The 16,853-nt window shown below is 47.4% G+C and overlaps 1 protein-coding gene across 2 annotated transcripts; it reads right to left on the reverse strand.

The window, feature by feature from the left end:
• Window positions 1–1,115: 1,115 nt before the first annotated feature.
• On the reverse strand, window positions 1,116–14,758 carry LOC136483773 (adenylylsulfatase HINT3). 2 transcript variants are annotated; one of them, XM_066480939.1, is made up of 7 exons: window positions 14,402–14,758; window positions 12,636–12,691; window positions 11,782–11,839; window positions 11,577–11,643; window positions 1,815–1,870; window positions 1,576–1,629; window positions 1,116–1,458 (listed from the first exon to the last, which is right to left on the reverse strand). In XM_066480939.1, the coding sequence occupies exons 1-7, from the start codon at window positions 14,744–14,746 to the stop codon at window positions 1,333–1,335; spliced, it is 762 nt and encodes a 253-aa protein (XP_066337036.1). In that variant the 5' UTR covers window positions 14,747–14,758; the 3' UTR covers window positions 1,116–1,332. The 2 variants fall into 2 exon arrangements, with proteins under 2 accessions (XP_066337036.1, XP_066337035.1); XM_066480938.1 differs by having other exon boundaries at window positions 1,570–1,629.
• Window positions 14,759–16,853: the final 2,095 nt, after the last annotated feature.

Raw genomic sequence — 16,853 nt, forward strand, 5'->3', positions numbered from 1 at the left:
CTTTCTCACTCTAGTTCATCTTTCCCTTCTTCTTGTTCTTCATTCTAGAGAGAGAGAGGAGTGAGTGAAATGAGAGATGGGGTGAGTGGAGCTGAGGTCCCTCTGCTGATGAATATCTCATCCACGTGCTGACATGTGGGCCACCTCCCATTGAGTGGAAAACAGCTGACTCTGCGCTTTTCTTGTTGTCTCTATGAGGTGGCGTACAGTCCCCCGAAATCGATGGAACGCTCCGTTAACTCTTGAACTTGGAGAATTTGATTTGGGATTCTAGATTTGTTGCATTGGGGTCAACCTTTGTTTCCTAAAGATAGATAAATACTGATGGAGAGATTGGGAACACTAATTAGCATCTTTCAGGGATCATTCCCTTATTGTTGACTTTAGTTGGAACACCGTTGACTTTGGGTTGAATTCGGTTAACTTGAGAGATAGAGCTACGGATCCGGAGTCCTTGTCCTAGTTGAGAATGTTAGGATCCGCTTTGAGAACGATGAAGTGATACTTAGAGAGCTTGAGAACCTTCGTTGGGTGAATTCAGAGGATTTTTTAGTAAAGGTTTTAATTGGGAACGACCTTGGATCATGACAGTACCACTATTCTTAATCTGCCTAGGGAAGTCTAAACGTATATAAATTCTGGAACCAAATAGTAAGTTTCAGGTTTTCACCATGTTAGGAACATGCGCTGTTGTATAACCGACGCCAGGGACTACGGCTCGGGCAGGAGCTTGAGTTGTACACTCACACGAGGGGAGTTGTTAAGCCAACGCAAATCGGGTAATCAATGTCAGTCCCCGCTACTAATTTTGTTAGTTGCAAACATTCGGGTGTTCCCTCGCTTCCCTTGCACCTTGCAGTGAAGCCATTGGTGGGACCACGACCTCCGGTCCAGGATGTGAATTCTAAAGGCCTGATTGGTTTGCGACCAAAATTTGTCATACTAAGTTTTGGCAAGCCAAAGTTAAATAAAAAATTTTGCCATAAATTTGGCAAGCCAATATGAATTTGGTAACAGACCAAACAATAGCCAAAATCATGGCTTGCCAAATCTTTTGCATAGCAGATTTTGGTCGCAAACCAATCAGGCCTTAACTTTCGAGGCAATAAAAGCAGTGGGTAAAACATAAACCAGTTTACTCTTAGCTCTTCATTTGTCAGGCTTTGTAAAGCCATCACAAAACCAGTGCTCTTTCAACAGAACTACAACGAACATGACAAACATCGACGCATTAGCAGCTCCAAGCAACATTACCATGCAATCCGTTACACTAATAAATTGCTTCTGTTATGCTGTCCATCATATTATGTACTGTACTGGACCAGTTTCTTGTCATGGTTCCTTATGCCGCGAAGATGCTTCAGTCTTTGAACAGTTTGTGGTAGAACATAGCTGTTCCTTGATGCAGCTCACAAGGCCTGAGGTCTCATTTGGCTCAATGGAGCGCCTTCTAAAGCTCTGCTTTTTCCAAAGAAAACCACGGTGACAAGTATGACAAGTGCCGTTCACCAAAACTTAGAGCAGAAACTTTGAAGATGAAATACATAAATGCGATACAAGAAAATTTACCGCTACCTCAATAGGCCATAACTTATCACCGGATCTACGTGGGATGATGTGGAAATGAGTCTGCATTAGTAACAGTAAATCATCACATGGGTTACTAAGTATTACATTAAGCTACTGTCTCGTACACAAAGGAAGTGCACTGTTTGTATATGATGTCTTTTAGGGTTTCACATGCTTGTGTACAGTTTGAGTTAGAAAAAAGCTACATACTTCCCAATCATATATATGCAGGATACAGTACTCACATGAAAAATTACTTGTCCTGCAGCTGCTCCATTGTTGACTACCAAGTTGAATGAATCTGTGCTCCAAGATAACGATGTAAAAGTAATATGCTAACATCAGAAAGAGCTAAGAAAAGGGATAGTAGGAATATACGAGTCTTAAGAAACCAAAAGCAGAAGATATATTGCAACAACTGCTTTCAAAGTCAAAGTAAGCAAAAATGCAAAGTAATATTAAAAAAAAAACTCGACCTACGGGGGGTAAGCCACCCCCCGGGCATTACTGTAAGAGAGAAGACCTTCTCACATAGGCCGAGAAAACCCCCGAACCCCTGCCCCACCCTGACACAGGGGCACCGTTGTCCAGTGAGAACCGGGCCGGGCCTTTGACCTGCGCTTTGGCCGTGGGACAGACGAGAATGAAGAGAAAAGGAAAGTTTGTTCATATACTTCGATCAATACAGATCTAAAATACACAGCACCACAGCAGGACAGCACATTTACTGGTGTCTGTAAATGTGTTAGATTCAGCTGGCTTGTTGTGGGTTGTTTGGACTTCTTATGGATGTATTCAGTAGAAATAACTCTCAAAATAAATTACTGAAGAGAAATAACTGTTAAAAAAATTTAAATAGTTATTCACAATTTAGGAAAGCTGACACCCTTCCCCAGACCCCACACAGAGCGGGAGCTCTCTACACTGGGTACGCCCTTTAGAGCAGTAATATTAAAATACCCTATGCTGTTCATACAATCTGCAAAGCTGGATCAACTATAATTTGAAGGGCGTAAAGACAGATACATTGTTATGATCCTAGATAATATGGGTAAACACTGCCGGCATGATAGCCAGGTGGAGTTGGCCTGGAGGAAGACTTGACTCTTGGGGGACTTAGGATTCTTCTTCTTCATTGCTTGACTCTTGGGGGACTTAGGATTCTTCTTCTTCATTGCTTGATTGAAACTAGATAAAGTCCCATCCTTATATAGATGAGAAGACATGACCCTTAAGAAAACTAATCTTTAGAATAAAGGAACTAACTTTATCTAACCGAATCTCTCTCTCAATCCGTATGTATTGATGTGAGACCTCCTTGGAAAGCGACCCATAACACTTATTCCCCCTATCCAAGCAGCTTGCCCTCTGCAGCAGACCCTCCTCAGGAGGACTCGACTCAAAACATGAAAGCCTTTGATCTTGGTTTAACTTCGTTATTTGTAACTAAAATGAAAAATAAATGCAGATTCCTTATTCTTTGAACATCTCCAGTTGTAGGTGGCCCCCATCCATAAGCACGAAGAGAAAGAATACAGGGGCAGTTTCCTTGGTTCACAGCCTTGTATAGGATAGAGTTGCAGCCTGTGTTGCCGCTGCTTTCACTTAGGTGCTGCGTGGTCATCCCCCTATTGCCACAAATAGTAGCATCAGGAATGCTACAAGGAACATACGCCCTGTTTGGAACAGCTGAAGCTTTTCTATAAACCAGCCTTTAGCTAGCTGCCCGCAAAAGCTCCTTAGAGATAAGCTATATATGTTTGGCATACTAACTTCTCTACAGCTTGTCCTCTTGCGGGGCCCACATGTCATGGACCAACACAAAAAACATCAGCAATGGCAGGTGGCGGGGGACAGGTTGGTGGGCGCGATCATGCGGGACGCCGCCGGTGTTGGCGAATTGGGGCTGCCAGAAGGCAGCTTGGCCAGCAGGCCGCTTGGATTGTATTGAATTGCAATAACAACTTGATACAAAAGATGCTAACCACTGCATATATAAGCAAGTGGTGTACCTACTCCTTAGCATATTCTAACTGCATAAAGCAGATGCTATGATTCCTACTTGGTTGCCAAGGCACCATGATCAACTTGGTTGCCAAGGAAACAGAAAAAATACATGACAGTGAATAGTAAATAACTATAGTAGGTAACTGGAAAAACAAGAACACTAGGCTAACTACCGACAATTCTCCCCTTTAGCCTTGTGGTCCTTGGAAGTGATGTGCTTGAGCCCAATTCTTCCCCTCATCTCTTCAAATTTTGATCTTCCAAGAGACTTGGTTAGAATGTCAGCCAACTGATCAGTGGTGGATATGTGATCAGCCCTGATACTTCCATCTTCCAAGCAGTTTCTGATGAAGTGATACTTGATTCTGATGTGCTTACTGCGCTCATGAAAGATTGGATTCTTGGCTAGAGCAAGTGCAGACTTGCTATCAACCTTCAGTTCGACCACTTCCACATTCCTTCCAAGGAGGTCTGCCAGCAGCCTGGATAGCCAAATAGCTTGGGTTGCAGCTGTGGTAGTGGCAATGTACTCAGCTTCACAACTAGATAGAACCACCACCTTCTGCTTCACTGACTGCCAGCACACAAGATTGCTTCCTAGAAAGAACAGAGTGCCACTAGTGCTCTTGCTGGTGTCAATATCCCCAGCCAAGTCACTGTCGCAGCACCCAACAAACCTTGCTCTCCCTGGAGCCTTAGTGTAGTGAAGGCCAAACTCCAAAGTACCAGCTACATATCTTAGGATGCGCTTGATGGCAGCTTGGTGCTCTGCAGTCGGCCTCTCCATGAATCGACTGACAAAGCCTACTGAGAAGGCTAAGTCAGGTCTTGTGTGGACCAAGTAACGCAGGCTGCCCACCAATCTTCTGTATTGGGTAGGATCAACTTTTGCAGCCGTGCTCTGCCTGCTCAACCTCAGCCGCTCCTCCATTGGTGTATGGGCAGGGTTGCAGGCATCCATACCTCCTAGCTCAAGGATCCTCTTGGCATAATGGGTTTGCCTCAGAGTGATCCCAGCTGAATCTTGGTGTACTTCGACCCCCAGGTAGAAGGACAGGAGGCCGAGGTCGCTCATGTCGAAGAACTTCTTCATCTGAGCCTTGAAACCTTCTATGGCTTGAGTGCTGGCACCGGTGATGATCAAGTCGTCAACGTAGACGCCGATCAGCAGCAGCTCCTCCCCTGTTCCTCGCCTGTACATCGCAGCTTCATGGTCGCTTTGCTGGAAACCCATCTCCTTGAGGGTGACGTCCAGCTTGGCGTTCCAAGCTCGCGGAGCCTGCCGTAGGCCATACAAAGCCTTGCGCAGACGGTACACCATCTTCTCCTTCCCGGCGACGGTGAAGCCAGGCGGCTGCTTCATGTACACCTCCTCCTTGAGGTCGCCGTTGAGAAAGGCTGATTTGACGTCCATGTGGTGGACGCGCCATCCTTCTTGGGCCGCCAGCGCGAGGAGGACTCAGACGGATTCCATGCGCGCCACGGGAGCAAACGCGTCGTCGAAGTCGATCCCTTCCTGCTGGACGAAACCCCGCGCCACCAAGCGCGCCTTGTACTTGGTCACCGCGCCCCACTCGTCCTTCTTGAGCTTGTAGACCCACTTCAGAGTGATGGGCCGGTGACCGGGAGGAAGCTCCACAAGCTCCCAAGTGCGGTTCTGCTCAACCGCCTTGATCTCCTGCTCCATAGCGGCCTGCCAGGCAGGATCGCCTTCAGCCTCTGCGAAGTTGGCTGGCTCGCCGGCGTGCGTGAGGTGAAGCTCGGCGAAGAGACGTGAAGCCGACGGCGGTGTGGGCGCGTCCTCGACGATGTTGGGCATGGTACGGTACCGCAGCTGCTCGCCGTCGAAGGAAGCGTCAAGGCGATCGTCGAGCTTGCGCAGCTGCCCGAGCTCCCTTGTGTAGGCGACGCAGCCGAAAGTGCGCAGATAGCTCACCGCCGGCGCTCGTCCGTGCCAGGCCTCATAGGGGGTCTTGCCTTGCAAGCTTCTCGTCGGCGCACGGTTGAGCAGATGCACCGCCGTCATCACTGCCTCCCCCCAGAATTTGGCCGGCATGGACCTCTGCTTCAGGAGCGCGCGTGCGGTCGCCACGACCGTCTGATTGCGCCGCTCCACCACACCGTTCTGCTGCGGTGAGTGTGGTGCAGAGTAGTGCCGCTTGACTCCTTCGGCGGCGAAGTACTGCGCCAACTCGCCGACGGTGAACTCTCCTCCAATGTCGGTCCGCAGCACCTTGAGCTCACGGCCGGTCTCCGTCTCTGCTTCGGCCTTCACCCGCTTCACGGCATCCGCAGCAACATCCTTGGTCGGCAGAAGCACCGCCCACATGAAGCGGGTGGCGTCGTCCACCATCAGCAAGAAGCAGCGGCGCCCTCCTGGCGTCGCCGACGTCACCGGCCCGCACAAGTCGCCGTGGACGAGGTCCAGGGGCGCCTGCGCGCGGTACTGCGCCTGCTGCGGAAACGGCTTGCGGCGGAGCTTGGTGGTGACGCAGGTGTCGCAGACTTGCTCCGCATGCTTGATCACCGGCATCCCCCTCACCATCTCCTGCTTGCCGAGCTGGTGCAGCGCCTCGAAGCTGAGGTGCCCGTAGCGCTCATGCCACCTCCATGACTCGTCCTCCTTCCTGGCAGCGAGACACGCCGGCTGCGCGGCCTCCAAGTGCAGGATGTACAGCCGACTGGGCCCGCGATGTACCTTGGCGAGAAGACGACCACGCCGGTCCCAGATTCGGAGCACTCCATGTTCAATCTCCACTCTGGAGCCTCCTTCGTCGAGCTGCCCCAAACTCATAATCGAGTTCCGGAGCGCTGGGATGTAGAAGACGCCATGGAGGACGCGCTGCTCCCCGTTCTTGGCCTGGAAGACGATGGAACCGGTCCCCTTGATCTCCACTCGAGACGAGTCGCCGAAACGCACCGTGCCGCGCGCCGTGGTGTCGAGCTCGGCGAAGAGCTCCCGGCGGCCAGTCATGTGATGCGTGGCCCCGCTGTCAAGGTACCAACCGTCGAGCGCTTCCTCGTTGGCGCTGGTGTTGAGGAAGACACGCGCACGAGGCTCGTTGATGTCGAGGGAGGCCGTGGCCTTGGAGCAGACGGCTTCGGTCTTCTCGTCGAGCTCGAGGAAGCCGTGGGCGAGGAACAGAGCACCATCATCGTCCTCCGCCTCTGCGACGTGCGCAGCACCGCCACGCCCACCACCGCGCCGTCCACCTCGATCACCTCCAATGCGGTTGCCTCCTCCGTGTTGGTTGCCACCGCCGCCGCCGCGGTCACCACCACCACGACGCGGCTGGCGGCAGTCGCGCGCCTAGTGGCCGCGATCACCACAGTTGAGGCAGGTGTCGTCGTCCACCCCGCGATCGTCGCCACCGCCTCTGTCTCCTCCGCCGCGATTGCCCTTCCCGCGCTGCTTCTTGCCGCCGCGTGGACGACGTCGCGGTTCCTTGCCTGACGCGGAAGCGGCAGCCTCCTCCTTCTCCTTGGCACGCCACTGCTCCCTTGTCAGCAGCAGACCACCGATGGCGGCCGGTTCCGCGGCCAGCGCCTCCATGTCGTCCACTGTCTTCAAACGCCCAGACACCTCCTCGATGGTGAGGTCCTGGAAGTCGAGAAGCGTCTCGATGGCGATTCGGAGCTAGGCGTACTTCGGCGGCACGGCGCGCAGGAGCCTCTCCACCGCGCGCTCTTCATCGATGTCGTTGTCGCCGTGGAGAAGAAGCTGCTGCTTCAGGGCCATCAAGCGAAGGGTGAAGTCCTCGATCTGCTCACCCGGACGGAAGGCGAGCTTCTCCCAGTCGCTGGAGCGTGGCGCGGCGCACCCGATCGACTCCGATCCGTGCGGCGGCGATGGAGTCCCAGGCCTCCTTGGTCGATCCCTTCTCGAACAGCGGCATCTGCATCTCCTGCGGCACGACGGCGATGATCGCCTCCACCGTGCGCCTGTCCTCATGGTACGGCAGGTCCTGGTACTCGATCGCGTCCCAGAGTTGCCGCGCCTAGAGCTTCAGCTTCATGATCGAGGCCCACTCATGGTAATTGGACTTGGTGAGCATCGGCCAGGTGGAGCTCGAGCCAGAATCCTTGTACACGGTCTGGATCACCGGCGAGCGGCCCCTGGCCCGTCCGTGGCGGCGATCCTGATCCCGATCGGGCGACCGCGTCTGCCTGTGCTCGCGCTCCGGGCTCCTCCGCGGAGGCGGGCGGCGATCGCGCGGCAGATCCTCCTCCACCAACTCTCGACGTAGAGCCACGGCCGTGGCGGCCGCGTTCTGAGCTGCTGCTGCTGCGGCCTCCGCGGCCTGCTGCGCCTGCGCGGCTGCGGCCTCTGCCGCGGCCAGACGCTGCGCACGCTGCTCGGCGGCGGCGGCTGCTGCTCTCTCTGCGGAGGTGGCCATGCCTCTCCCTTTCTCTCAACCCCGGTCTCTGATACCAATTGTTGGCGAATTGGGGCTGCCAGAAGGCAGCTTGGCCAGCAGGCCGCTTGGATTGTATTGAATTGCAATAACAACTTGATACAAAAGATGCTAACCACTGCATATATAAGCAAGTGGTGTACCTACTCCTTAGCATATTCTAACTGCATAAAGCAGATGCTATGATTCCTACTTGGTTGCCAAGGCACTATGATCAACTTGGTTGCCACGGAAACAGAAAAAATACATGACAGTGAATAGTAAATAGCTATAGTAGGTAACTGGAAAAACAAGAACACTAGGCTAACTACTGACAGCCGGCGTGGTCAGATCCTCTCCTCGCGCGGGACACCGCCTACAGGTCTACTATGCCGGTAGCTGAGGAGGCGTCATCGGATCTGCTCGCATGAGTGCTAAAGCAGCTGCCGTCACCAGATGGAAGGAGCTTGCCAATGTGGAGGCAGCCCACAGGCGCTCGTTCGTGGGATGGCTCTAGGTGGGGAGGCCGTCAACTGGCAGACATTCACGGTGGGGAGGCAGCCAGCAGGGCGGCGCTCATCGGTGGAGAGGCTCTTGGCGGGAGGAACTCATTGGAGCGGAGGCAGCCAACGGGGACAAATGTAGGCAACGCCACAGAGAGAGAGATTTGGTTGCAGCCATGGGGGCTGCTCCCAGCACCAGCAGGCACTCACCCGGCTTAGGGCTCATGCTGGGCACTCTCACGTTGCGTCATCTTTTTCTAGGCTTGGATCAATTTCCATCTGAGCCTGTCCGCCAAATCTCTGAGTTCCTGGTTCTCCTCTTCTTCGGCATGGATTACTCTTCTCAGCCTACCAATGCAGACCACAATGGTGACTGCACCATGGTTGGCTTTGGTGGAAGTGCCCATGGGGATGGCAATGACGAAAACAATGGCAGCACAAATTGATTGGCAGCAGAAGCTATGGGAAAGGATCCCTGACTCATGATACCAGACCTTATGATGCTAGATCATAGGGGTAAACACTGCCGGCAAGGTAGCCGAGCAGAGTCGGCTTGGAGGGAGACTAGACTATTGGGGGACTTGGGATTCATTCTTCTTCATTGCTTGACTGAAAGTAGATAAAGCCCCATCCTTAAGAAACTAATCTCTAGAAATCAAGGAACTAACTTTATCTAGTCTAATCTCTCTCCTAATACTTATCTCTTGACGTGAGAGGTAGAAAGGCTGGCCCTCAAGCCAACCCATAACATGCATCTTATAAACAGCGTGGATTTTTTTTTCCATGAAGGAAAAAGGGCTACTAACATTGTGTTATGGCAGATTTTTAAGGGCTCCTGAACTATCAGCTACAACCAACCAGATGCTAAATCAGCTGGAATGCATTAACTTTTAGTCAGTTTCCAGGGAGACGAACTCTTACTCATTCACCTAATTATCTGGGACAGTACACTAAGAGAGGTGGGTATGTTCCCATTTTAGTGGTCATGGAATTCCACTCCGATGGAGTTGCCTCCACTCATAATCAAGGTTTCATGAAATATGGTAGTGGAAGCTTATGATAGCAGATCAAGTAACAGCAAGAAATTGGTGTTTGCACCAGTGTATGTCATATGGCAACCTGCTGCTGGCTCTGAAAGAGTACATACACTGGCAGTGGATGGACGCAAGGAAAAGTAAAGGGTAGAGGATGTTAAGTGCTACTATTTTTCCCCTTTCAATTTCTTCATTTTGAATTTCTTGTGATTGTATTTATCCGTTTCCTTTCCATTATTACTATACATTGGTACTTATGCAATTTTAGCGTTAAGTTTTTCATATTTTCAACAAATGACGCCACCGTTTCTTGATATTCCCTTCCATTGACATTATTAAGCATCAAAATTAGGTGGCTCAAAGGTGGGACTACTGTTCCCATTGTTCAAAGAATGTTAATTGTGCAAAGTATCATAATATAACACAGCTAATAAGTAACAACACCATAAGATCCTACTGAGTTTCAAGTAAACAAATACTCCCTCTAGTTCCATAAATTCTTGTTGTTTTGGACAACGACAGGGCTTCCCAAAACATAGCTTTGACTATGATACAACAACAACAACAAAGCCTTTAAGTCCCAAACAAGTTGGGGTAGGCTAGAGTTGAAACCCAGCAGAAGCAATCAAGGTTCAGGCACGTGAATAGCTGTTTTCCAAGCACTCCTATCTAAGGCTAAGTCTTTGAGTAAATTCCATCCTTTCAAGTCTTCTTTTATTGCCTCTACCCAAGTCAACTTTGGTATTCCTCTGTCTCTCTTCACGTTACTACCATAGCTTAGGATTCCACTACGCACCGGTGCCTCTGGAGGTCTCCGTTAAACATGTCCAAACCATCTCAACCGTTGTTGGACAAGCTTTTCTTCAATTGGTGCTACCCCTAATCTATCACGTATATCATCGTTCCGAACTCGATCCCTTCTTGTATGACCGCAAATTCAACGCAACATACGCATTTCCGCGACACTTATCTGTTGAACATGTCGTCTTTTTGTAGGCCAACATTCTGCACCATACAACATAGCAGGTCTAATCGTCCGTCCTATAAAACTTGCCTTTTAGCTTCTGTGGTACCCTTTTGTCACATAAGACACCAGATGCTTGGCGCCACTTCATCCACCCTGCTTTGATTCTATGGCTAACATCTTCATCAATATCCCCGTCTCTCTGTAGTATTGATCCTAAATATCGAAAGGTATCCTTCCTAGGCACTACTCAACCTTCCAAACTAATATCTTCCTCCTCCCGAGTAGTAGTGCCGAAGTCACATCTCATATACTCAGTTTTAGTTCTACTGAGTCTAAAACCTTTGGACTCCAAAGTCTCCCGCCATAACTCCAGTTTCTGATTCACTATGATGTTCTATATAATATACACCAAAAAACAACAAATACATACTTTTTATCAAAGTACTTTTTAAGATTAATCTATGCATGTTGTCTTAGTGTCTTCAAACTAAAAATTTTAAAGGTTATTGACTGTCAAAGTTGTAAAAGTTTGACAATAACTTGTCCAAAACAACATGAATTATGGAGTATGTGGAGAAAGTATAGATGCAAGACTTAGGTTCATTAAGAGAAATAGATAACTATGACATGTGCTCCATTATAAAAAAGTGTTAAGACAGATATAGCCCATTGGGCCGCAGGGGCATGTGCCCCACCTGGCTTCTAGCGGGTGCACCTCTTACAGATTGATTTATTTGTATTGATAGGTAAGGACATCCATCGGTGGTCATACTTGTATAAACCAACCCTAGGTCATCCTTGTCTAAAAATTTACCTATACTCTACAACCCACAATCAATCTATTAATCTTCCCCGCAATACTTGCTTTCAAAAAAAGTATCTAAACACTGCACAAATATAGCATTCCAGTAAGTATGTTGCACTTCCTTGGTCTAAATGCAGAATAAAGAATACTCACAATATCAAGATAGTATGATATAATTAATTATTGATAAAAATGTGAACTACATTTGTTTTGAGGAAAAACAAACTACTTTTGTCAAGAAAAAAAAAACTTAACTACTTTATTATCCCAAAAAAATAAGTAGTGATGTCTACCTACCACATTCAGTAGCCTTCATAATTGCATTACTAAGAAATGGCACTTTGGAACACATGGCTGCAACTACCTGGTTCAAAAACAAGACATGAATTGAATCTACAGAAAAAGATATCTTAATTATTGTCAATTCTCTGGATTTGAATCCAAACATAAAGGAAATGTGTCTATAAATAGTGATAAATTTGCAAGGTGCAATAATGCTTACAGGTGGGGGAGTTACTTCAAGTGATGGAAAATGGCATTTTGGAAGGATCAAAGAATGCCTGTAGGGTAAATAATGGTGAGCAGTAGCATGAAGCAAAAGCCAAATGCACTGTAAGGAAAACCTATGTTATCTCTTAAAGTTCCTCACATTATGAAAATACCACCAAAAGGTTCTGCTTTATTTTTAATACCATGAAAAGGCTCGCAGCACATGCTCCTCATTATCTCCAAGAGTCGAGCAACAGAACAAGTGAAAATTTAGAAAAAAAAATTGCCATATGGATTCCTCACTTCGCTCACAGAATTTATCCACTATTAACCTATTCCATATGGTGTATGCAAGGATTCATAAGAAATTGGCACCAGGATTTGAAATATGCACCACAAGGCAATGACAAAGCCTTCTCTTATAGATGAGCCAAAGAAAATCTTAGATGAGCCATTGCCAAAATAAATGAAACATGGAGCAAGACAACAAAGTAGTGTGTTTGACTGGTGTGTTCCTTCACCACAGACAGCTGAGTATGCAATAGTGTCAGGCATGCTGCATGCAGATGTGTCCGATACTATTTCAAAAAAAAATGGTTCACAAGAAAACCTCTGAAACAAAACTCCACAATTGGAGAGACAAAATACAAACACATGTTGTTGCATAAAAAAAAATCAGCATTACACTTGGTTGTTCCTGCTATAGTTCAGGCATCAATCAATATTGTATACTCCTATATCCACTAATAACAGTGTTAGAAGATACAAGTAAACCATCAAATAAAGAAACTATCATTTTGAAATATATAACAAATATTAAAAGCAGTAATGCACGGAAACCATAGAAAAAAGTTGCAAGCAAGATACCCAGGAGCCAATGGATGAGAATCCAATATGCAGAGGCATACATCATCTTCGTAGACCTGCAAACAGGACAAAAAAATACTGGTCAAAGGAAATATATCAATAAAATGTAACCAATGCTTTTTATAAGGTAGGATGAAATCTGACACAGATTCATCAGATAGAAAGTGAATCCATTCTACCTGTAATTCACACAATACTCCATGATCGCTTACAGTTGGAAATAATCCTGTGTGTCTAGGTGCTGCTAGTATCTAGGTTCATAGCCTTTACTTTAGCTAAATTTCAGCATGGAGTAATAGACTTTTTATTTGGGTAATATTGTACATGAATTAGGACGCTATCACAGCCACAAATGTAGCTCTCAGCACTGTATAAAGCTAGGAGGAAAATCAGAAAAGGCAAAGTCATTCAAGCCACCAAAACCATTGTGTTTGTGTATGTGAGTTTCTGGTGATCTGTGAGAGGCTATTTGCCTTTCAATAACAAAATCAATTTCTTCATCTAGTTCATCTATTTCTATTTAGGGATTTAGGTACCTCTCCCCTGATCTTGATTGCACTGGAATAGACTTATCAACCATTTACAGCATAATGTTTGGAAATCACTAAAATAAGCACAAAACTACCTCCTATTACAAGTCCATCAATTTTACATAAATCAAAGCGACACCCTCTCTCCCTTAAACCAATTTTACATAATAGAAAGCATTAAAAAATCAACAGACGGTTCATATATCCAACTTAATCCCATGTAGCACCAAATCAAACTTATAAGTGTTATGAGCGGCTCTAGAGTGTCTTTCCAACAAGCCAAATAAGGCCATCCTGTGGTCCTGAGACCTAAAAACATTCTTCCTTCACTTCGCTTTTAGTTCCTGCTTCCCCAACCACTTGCTATGTGATTTCTTGAGTTTACTTTCAGTAATTGTTTTAAATTGATAACCAGTCCAGTTGAAACTTTATTTTTCATGGTACCTACATTGATCATCGGTAGCTTTATTCCCATAAAATGAACCTGATGATCAACACAACCAGATAACATGATGCTTCTTCACGAAACACATCGGGAACAGTCTCAAATATGTATGTGAATATTTTGTTCATGTTGCGATCCATGCACAAATGTAAGCTACCTCCAGAAATTTGTGAGCTTAAAAAAAAATCAGAGGTTTTCATTTCACAGATCCATGAAGAAAACTGGGCTGACAATACGCATAAACTCCTGAAAAATTTCTGGACCAGAAGGACAAATTTACATACCGCTGGAGAACTTATCAAGCTAGTTCCATAGCATGAAACTGTGAGGTGGTCGTCAGAGGGAAAATGGCATAAACTAGTTTTAAAAAAATTGATCAGTACATCACGTGAACAATGACAGTGTGTAACAATCAAAATTCCTAAGATGGTATCATAAATTTCATGAACAAAAATCAGCCACTGTTGTACTCAGCGCCTATGAAGAGAAAATGGAGAGGTTTCTGGCTCCACCTCTGGTTGTACTGACTACAAAACTACCCGCATGAGACATGAGTTCTTTATTTGTCAATTTTTCTGCAACAGAAAACCAGAGATTTATGCAATTATCCATCCAGAACCCTACTTTCGAGCCAGAAGAGGAAGGATGTCCGAACAAGCATTGCCGCACACTGTTTACATATCCGAGTACTCGGTGTATTGAGGTTCACAGCAGCACGCGGGGAGTGCTATACTGACATCGAGCAAGCCTTAATCGACAGAAACAAGAAACAGAGCAGTCACACAACGCACCTTATACGCCGGCGCATGGCCGCGTATGATGCGGCAGAACACGCAGTCGGCCGCATCGCCATCCCCGGCCCCATCGCCCCCGACTCCGTTGGCGCACGTCGACGTTGAGACGCCCCCCGCCCCCTCCACAGTTTCCTCGGCGGGCGGAGGCGGGCCGTCGGGCCGGAGGTGGGAGCAAAGCACGGCTAGACGCCGCGGCGAAGACATTTCAGGCGTGGGCGATGCAGCCTTCGGGGGAAGCGGACGTGTGGGGCCCGCGTCGCGTACCTTCTGGGTTTCCCGTCTTTTGCGAGGAATTCGATTTCGGGCCTTGTTGAAATGGATAATTGCCATTGTGCCCACCATCCTGCTGACGGCAAGAGGAGGGCGAAGCTGTACCGTGCACTGGAAAGGAGGGATGAAACCGCATCTGATACAGATGGCCAGTGATCATGCACTACGTCCCACAGGGCCATATCCCGTATTGTATCTCTTTTTTTTTTTTATCGGATCATAGAACCGGATATGGATTTAACTATCTCATATACATATCAGAAATCTGTACGTCCCACAGGGCCATATCCCGTATTATATCTCATATTTTTTTTATCGGATCATAGAACCACATATGGATCTAACTATCTCATATACATATCAGAAATCTGATTTTGAGTATTTATATTCGGATATGATCAAATACTAAATGTTCAGATTCAGATACAGACTATCCATATAGGTTTTGATTCTTTCGGGACAGACAGATATCGGAAAATATCCTCCCGTTTTCATCCCCGCTGGAAAGTCACTTTATAAATTGCACACAAGCACACTCACGCCACTCACTGGTTGACTCGTAAGCTAACTCTAAACATTTGTTTCATATTTTAATAGAGAGAAAAACTAGCTCTTGATAAAAAAAAACTAGACTCATACAACACATTTTAAAATCAAGTAAGAGTGTACCATGAGCCATTGCTAAAAGGTAACACTACTGAAGATTGGCTTAGAGCTAGTAATTGACTTTTACTGTTGCGGGTGCCCTTAGGCCTATTTGGCAGAGCTGACTCTCTGCCAAACAATTTGTGTGTGTCTAAATTTTCAGTAACCATACTGGAGTAATGCTCAATTACCAAAATTCTATCTAAAAAAGGAAGTCAGGAACAGGAGATGTGGTGAACACTCAAAATCAAGCAATGAGAATGCAGAAGTAGAGTAGAATAGTAGATCAAGTATGAAAAGGAGATGTATTCATGGGAGGTCGCCAACAGCTTGCTTTGCTGCTGAAACGTCCATTTCCTGCACCTTGCCCCTGCATCGTTGGAGCTAGCTGCAGCCGTGGCGGACTGGTGGGTGCTCCCAGAACGACGGTCTGGACTGGAGAAGTCGATTGATGACCCGAAGGGGGTGGGGGAGGCTGCCGAGCAGTGGCGCACCTCCTGCGCGGCGCGCGTGTGCGCAGCAGGCGACGGGAGGGGGCGGGGGCTCGCCGGCAAGCAGTGGCGAATCTCCTGCACGGAAGGCGGTGCAAGGGGGCGGGGGCTCGTCGCCAGCGGCAGGTGAGTGGTGAGCTGGTGGCGCATCTCTAGCGCAGGAGGCAGCGCGTGTGCGCAGGAGGCGGGCGCCGTGCAATCATGGGAGGAGTCGAGGCTAGGTCCCCTTTGGATTGAAGGTTTCTCGGAGGAAAAATTAAGGATTCTGGTTTCTATAGGAAAGTACACTGTTCAACAGGATTTGTGCATAGGAAAAGCATACTCCCTCCTGTCTCATAATATTTGCACATTTAGCATTCAATTTTTTTCCCATAATATTTGCACACACATTGCCTGATTGCCAGATGAACCAGCCGGAGGGACCAGATTCAAGTAACAGGACTACAACAGTAATAGCACACCCACCACCAGAGGTCCAGAGGGGGAGATTAAAAACAAACTTGTCAAAAAAAAAAGAGAAGAAAAACAACAGAGCTCCTAGAAACTCCCTCGTCCACTCGTTTGTTTAACCTGTCTGGACTTCCGTACAAGGCCACCGAGGCTCTGGGTCTGTTCGCTTGGAGGAATTCTAGAGGAATTTGGATGGTTTGGAGGAATTTGTGAGAGAAAAACACTGTTTCGGATAAAAAAAGAAGCGGATAAGTCTGGTTTAAGGACACGCGAACGAAGCCTCTGGATCACCTCAGCCCAATGTTTATAGGGGCATTTTTGTAATTCCGTCTTAGTATTGGTTTACGTGTCCACCCTTAGAAGTGTATTTATTTATGGACGGATGTAGTAGGAAAGTTTTCTATGGTGCTGTTTTTTTAGAAAAACTGTAGAAAAAAAACATGCAATCCAACTTCTTATTTTCTTTTTAGTCGCATAAGATCGGGGTAAATCAAGCTATGAGTCGCTAATGCAAAAGCCTAATGCATGATCAGGAGATGCGGGAGTGCTGGACAGCTGCCGGCCTCACTACCGATTACCGAAGGAATAACGGA

This window comes from Miscanthus floridulus, chromosome 9 (genome assembly GCF_019320115.1).
Source record: "Miscanthus floridulus cultivar M001 chromosome 9, ASM1932011v1, whole genome shotgun sequence".
Classification (NCBI taxonomy): domain Eukaryota; kingdom Viridiplantae; phylum Streptophyta; class Magnoliopsida; order Poales; family Poaceae; genus Miscanthus; species Miscanthus floridulus.

What these genes read in the sequence shown, in the direction of transcription:
- LOC136483773 (XM_066480938.1), bottom strand. Translation starts at nt 14,746, where the DNA reads ATGGTGGGCACAATGGCAATTATCCATTTCAACAAGGCCCGAAATCGA. An exon ending in CAGGACAAGTAATTTTTCAT is followed by an intron (nt 1,630 to 1,814) that starts GTGAGTACTGTA and finishes TTACTAATGCAG; the next exon opens with ACTCATTTCCACATCATCCC. An exon ending in TATGGCCTATTGAGGTAGCG is followed by an intron (nt 1,459 to 1,569) that starts GTAAATTTTCTT and finishes TGGAAAAAGCAG; the next exon opens with AGCTTTAGAAGGCGCTCCAT.